Consider the following 6,659-nt stretch of genomic DNA (forward strand, 5'->3'; position numbering starts at 1 on the left):
TTCCAGTATTCCAGTAATCCAGTATTCTAGTATTCTAGTAGTCCAGTATTTCCTCCTGTAGCTGTCCTCTCTCAGTGGAAGTCTTGGGTTTGGTCTGAAAGTGAATCTTATCGTCTGTCTCTCAGCGTGTGTCTGTTCTCAGTGAGGAGTGAAAGAATAGTAACCTCTGTTTCCTGGTTTTTCTCTGATGAGTCAGTGAAGGGGGCGGAGCTTTGGCAGGGTAGTGGTGTGTTTCATTGCTCTCTCACTGCTCACTGGGTATTATACACCAGTGATCAAGTCAAGTCACGTCAAGTCAAATTGTATTATCCCACTAGGGGAAATTCAGTTGTAGCCAGGTATTAAAAACACATTCAATCATCATAAAATACAACATGAAAGACAACATACCAGACAGAACACAGAGACAACAATACAATACAGTACAGTGCAAGATCACTTCATGTGAAGACAAAATTCTATATGATTCTATATCCTGGTCCTCAGGACTCTGATTACTCCTGGTTTTCATTCCAGCTGTCTAATCAGGGGCTGATACACACCTGGGATGCCAGGTGAATGTAATAAAAAAAACAGTCATAAAAAACAGTCATACTCTGGACCCCGAAGACCAGCATTTCTGTGGGAAACCCCCGGTCTCACACTAGCTTCTCCTGCTCCAAAAACTGTCAACATGGCGGCGCTCGTAGACCCCAACTTTTGGCTTCAAAACGGCCCTTCAGAAACCTATGGGTGACGTCACACTCACTACGTCCATCTTTTTTTACAGTCTATGGTTAAAATCCTTTTTTTCTGCAAGCGTGACTTTTATTATAGCGTGAGTAAATAGGTTTACATATTGTCAGTAAGTAAGTAGGCCTAAGTAACTTTATTTATATAGCACCTTTCGAGAGCAGAGACTTCACAAAGTGCTTCACAGAGGAAATAAAGCATAAACATATATACAGACATAAAGCACAATAAAAACAGACAAAAAAACAAAAAAAACCCACAATAAAAACAAAAGTAAATAGAAAAGTACACAAAGGCAAGTCTAAACAAATGGGTCTTGAGCTGCTTTTTAAAAGAGTCCACAGTGTCCACAGATCTGAAGTCCAGAGGGAGAGAGTTCCAAAGTTTAGGAGCCACAACCTCAAAAGCACAGTCTCCTTTACTTTTTAGCCCAGATCGAGGAACAGCCAGCAAACCCTGATCAGAGGACCTTAGAGACCAGCTGGAGACACAGGGCTGCAGTAGATCTCTAATGTAGGCAGGTGCCTGACCATGCAGAGCTCTATAGGAGATCACAAGGACTTTGAATTGGATTCTGGATTTGATGGGGAGCCAGTGAAGAGCGATCAGAATCGGTGTCACATGAGACCTTTTGGAGGACCTGGTCAAGAGCTTAGCAGCAGCATTTTGGATCACTTGTGAACGATCCAGGGATGTTTTGCTGAGGCAGGTGAAAAGGGAGTTACAATAATCAAGATGGGACGATATAAAAGCATGAATTAAAAGCATATCATAAAAGAATTAACATCAGTCCCCCAGTCTGCAGGAGGCAGTCGTGTACTAAGCAGGATAACAGTGGTTAGACAGTAGTATGTGAAGAAAAAGACAACCTGATCAGCAGTAGGGCTGCAACTAACGATTATTTTCATTGTCGATTAATCTGACGATTATTTACTCGATTAATCGATTAGTTGTTTGGTCAAATAAAATGTCAGAAAATGGTGAAAAATGTGGATCAGTGTTTCCCAAAGCCCAAGATGACGTCCTCAAATGTCTTGTTTTGTCCACAACCCAAAGATATTCAGTTTACTGTCATAGAGGAGGAAAGAAACCAGAAAATATTCACATTTAAGAAGCTGGAATCAGAGAATTTTGACTTATTTTTCTTAAATCGGTGATGATGAATTGCTGATTTTGTTATTTTCATAGGATTTGTTGACGGTAAGCAATGCATTAAAAACACCGGCCTTATCCTTTAACATACTATGTGTGACGTTAAATGAGTATGCAGTGTGTTTCCACTGCATAGTATGTTGAGTTTATGAATGCAAAAAATGCATGGATGTATACTACAGTGGCAAGAATTTCTAATTTCAAATGTAAGTAGATAATATTTATTTCATGAACACAGTTCTGTGTGTCATAAAATATTGTTAAAAGGCTTATAGTGTTTTTAAAACGAGAATTCGATTTTTGAAACTGCACTTAAAGCTACACAGGCTTGCTGTCCTGCTTGTGTTAAATTACCACAGAGATTAGCGATTAGTCTTGTTATTATTAGAATGGTTCATATTAGCTGCAAACAAATAATTCAGATGTACAGTTAACTGTATAACATTAGCAGCTAACAACAACAATGGTGCACATGTTTGGGTGTTTGTTGTTGCGTTAGCTAATGTTATAGCTTGGAGAAGCCCCTGACTGCAGTGTGCAGATCGGGGCTGTGCTCAATGTGGGCGGAGTCAAACGCGGGGCTGTGCTCAATGTGGGCGGAGTCAAACACGGGTCTGTGCTCAATGTGGGCGGAGTCAAACACGGGGCTGTGCTCAATGTGGGCGGAGTCAAACACGGGGCTGTGCTCAATGTGGGCGGAGTCAAACGCAGGACTGTGCTCAATGTGGGCGGAGTCAAAAGTGGCGCCGTGCTCAATCCCCGGCGAAATCACCCGAAGCTAACATAGGCATGGCTAACGTTAGCTAGAGACATGCATGGACCATGGATGTATTAAACTAGGTATGGCCAAGCATTAGGTAACTAACACAGCCAGCACTGTAGAAAAGTTAGCTATGTTAGCTCCCAGGCGGGTGCTAAAGTTCGTAGCATGCATAATCTCTCACTGACCCCGGGATAGGCTAAAGCTAGAGAACGGCTCAATATCTGTAAAACTGATCCCCCGACACTTTACGGTCTGGTCTGTATGGAATGTAAGCTGCTGTCTGTACCATTTAAATGCCAATAAAGAAAATAAACATGGTCACATTGTATGCTTTATTATCCAATTATACCCACTTCACTTTACAGGTCCGGTAAATACATAGGAATTATTATTGAATTGTAGAAAATAGATACGCTTCACTTTACAGGTCCGGTACTATGTAATTATATATGAACGCAAATATGTTGTTGTATAATTATTAGCCACGTTACTGTGTAATAGTTTTTTTTTGTTAACGTCTATTTAGTATCTGGGGAGACACTCGGAATTTCCTCAGATGTCTGAGGTGATACAGTCTCTGCCGATGTAGATATAGAAATCTACATTTTTGGAGAAACTCACAAAAGCTGAAATTCTAAATAATTTACACTTGATGTTGCCTATTCATAGATCGGAGTCTGCATGTCCCAGAGGAAGTTGTGGCTATTCAGAAGGTTAATGTTTTGGCATAGAGCTGATTAGATCCGCTCCCAGTAACTGAATTTAATTCCAATAAGCAACCAGTATCATGTTCAATTTCTCACGTTTATAACAAACCAATTTTCATGAAAATTGGGTCAGAATTAAGGATTTTGTAGAGAAGTCTGCATCTCTCAATACACATTGCATTTGTTTACTAGCGGATCTTGACCGCTCCAATATGGCGGACGCACAGACGCATAGCGGCGACATACAGCAGTGCTCAATGTGGGCGGAGTCAAACTTTTGACTCCGCCCACATTGAGCACGGCCTCAACTGCAGTCAGGGGTTCTTGTATAGCTTTGCAGCAAGTTAACTTTTGCATGTCTCTTGGTCATATTGTTATAATGCTTTCAACTTCATGATGTGTAATGCTATGTTTCGTGCATTTGGAAAAGAAAAGATTCCAGCAACACTTCGGAGTACTGGGAACAACGTTTATTAGCAAAACCAACACGTTTGGGCTGTGGCCTTCATCAGGGTTTATGAATCAATGTCTAAAAGCCTATACATATACATAAGCACACTAAAATCAACCTAAAATCAACCAATAGAATAAGAGACAGTGGAAATAACAACCAATAGAATACTAACACATTGTTTCATTGAGCCATACAGGAACAGAGCATGTGGTCATGTGACAAAAACACCCACTGGTTACCAACAAGATATAGAAGTTCAGCAAAAGTTTCCCTCTTCGCTCCATAAGGCACAGGAGGATACAAAATATAAAAGGCTACAGAGTGAAATCTGAAATAAATAGATAAAACAGATTAAATAAAAAATAATAAATAATAATAATAATTGAATATAAAATCTATAGGAACTATTTGAACTATTTGATTGTAAAATCCTAATAAACTTTAAAAATAAACTCTTAAGATAAAATGTCCACAAGGCCTCCATCTTTTTTCTCATGTGGGCAATGGTGCCACCTCTTTGGTTTGGTTTAATCTGTTCAATCTGGTGCTTAAAATGTCTGGTAACTGATTAGTTTCATCATTTCTTTTGATACAACTCGCTCTTTTAGGGGACGGGATGCTTCACCAATGCATATTACATTACATCATTTATATATATATCATATCTTACCGCATGGACACTGTATCATGTATATGACATTTGTTAAGACTAGTTTTTAAGACTAGACAAGACTAGTTACAGTGGAGAGAAACGATATGAACCTGGAATAAAGGAAGATAGAAGACGAAGAACAAAATAAATCCGGTTAAACTTTTCACTGGAGCAAGGTTATTATTATAAACTAAAACTATAACATATAAGATGAAAACTATGTGTTAAAAATCAGTGTCGGAAACTAAAATAAAAATGAAAACAACACCCCTCAGACCTCAAATTGAACCAAAAACTTTCTCCTTGTAAAACTTTTGTAAGACTTAAAAATTCCACAGCTACCAAAAATAGTAAAACTAGACCTGAAACTAAATTGAAATTAAACTACTTATACCAAACCCACACTGAAAACTAACAACTGAAATAAAAAGTCAAAACTAAGTATACAAAATAAGAAAAATTTTAATCACATCAAAAGACTATAGTCTAAATATAGAGAAAAATCGGTTTAAGAATTTGCATCTGAATATAGAGGAAATTCAATTTAACACGTAGACTTGTCTCCGCACAGCATTTTTGCTGCAGCTAAAACTGCAGCTGTCTATTCAGCCTAAAACAGGAAGTGTGGCTGCAACAAAGATGTAGTCGCAGTATGTATTACTGCTGTTATTGAATACACCCCAGAATCCATACTTTTTTGCATATACATCACTAATTTATACATACTACTAAACATGCTGTGTTCAAATGTTGCGTCTGTTCACAGAAGCCTTATTTGCTATATTCATATTTATATTCTGTTGCTGTATCAACCTGATTTCCCCACACACATTTACCCATACTGTATATACATACATATTTATATATATATAAATATATATATATATGGAAATAAGAATAACATGAAATTAATCGTTAAGTGTTATTCCCCTTTAGAAATGGATGGCTAGTTGTGCTGTTACAGAGACCTCTACTGGTAATATCTTCAGAGGAAGTGTATCTGTAGTGAAAATGTATGGAAACAGCCTGTCAGTGAAAGTGTGTGTGAAGGTGTGTATGTGTGTGTTAGTATCAGGATCAGAGAATGACAGCTTTCCTCTGTTCCAGTCCAGATGCACTCTGATCCTCTGGAGCTTCTTCTTCACTGGGAGAACAGTGTCTGGATCTGGTAGGGAGCGTGCTGAGTATTGACCATCATAGAACCCTATTCTCCATAATCCAGACTCTGTGTCTTCCTTCCTCTGGACAGACTCTGCTGCCACACCCACTGTCCAGTATGTATTGTCTCCAACCTCAACATCCCAGCTGTGAGTTCCTGAGTTGAAGCCCTTAGAGCCCAGGACAGAGTCGCGGCAGTCAAACCTCTCTGGGTTTTCAGGAAGCTTCTGTCTCTTTCCATATCTCACACTGGTCAGATCTTCAGACAGGATGAGGTCTGGATAGGTAGTGTTTGGATCCAGAATCACAGGAGTGTAGGAGACCATCTCCTTCATCTTGTCCCAGACTGTGAAGCTCAGGTTGCCCAGGTGTTTGGCCTCGTCTATCAGAGCTCCTGAGACCAGCTGTGGATCCTCCAGCAGGGGGCGCTGGACTCTTTCCACTGTAGCCTTGTAGTTCTGCAGGAACGAGACGTCTTCAGCTCTCAGCTCCTTCTCTATGGCTCTGACTGTGTCTGAAAGAGCTGCTATCTCTCTGCTCAGACCCTCAATCTTCTTCTTAATCGTCTGACTCTTCTTCTTCTCTTCCTCCCTCAGTGCAGCGATCCTGGCCTTCTCTTCCTCTTTTAGAAACTGGTGAAGCTTCTTAAACTGCTCCTTAATATTCCTCTCTGTGCGTCGGGCCTGGACCTTAATGTGTTCTGCTGTTTGATCACAGTTTCCTTTAACTTCATTAAAGAGCTTCAGTTTCTCCTTTAAGGGATTCAGTGATTTCTGGAGTTCCTTCTTGTGATGCCGTGCAGCTTCATCGATGGGTCTGAATCTGTGGTCGGTGTGTTTTTCTGAATCTCGACAGACAACACACACTGGCTGCTGATGGTCCAGACAGAAGAGTTTGAGTTTCTCAGAGTGCAGACTGCAGAGAACCTCAGACTCTGCTGAAGCTCTCTGATCTCTCTCCAGTAAGAAAGCCTCACACAGGTTCTTTAACGCCAAGTTACAAGGTGGTTTACTCTGTGAAGATGTACTCTTACAAACTGGA

At 40.0% G+C, this 6,659-nt stretch overlaps 1 protein-coding gene across 1 annotated transcript; it reads right to left on the reverse strand.

The window, feature by feature from the left end:
* Window positions 1-5,392: 5,392 nt before the first annotated feature.
* Window positions 5,393-6,601, reverse strand: LOC139650036 (nuclear factor 7, ovary-like; the record flags this gene model as incomplete). Its single annotated transcript, XM_071526567.1, has 1 exon — window positions 5,393-6,601. A coding segment is annotated over one exon (1,209 nt), but the record flags the coding sequence as incomplete, so codon positions are not given.
* Between the last annotated feature and the right edge of the window lie 58 nt (window positions 6,602-6,659).

Source organism: Centroberyx affinis, unplaced genomic scaffold (genome assembly GCF_046629955.1).
Source record: "Centroberyx affinis isolate AG114_WGS23_722 - 3 ecotype Tasmania unplaced genomic scaffold, CSIRO-AGI_Caff_v1 ptg001431l_1, whole genome shotgun sequence".
Taxonomy (NCBI): Eukaryota; Metazoa; Chordata; class Actinopteri; order Beryciformes; family Berycidae; genus Centroberyx; species Centroberyx affinis.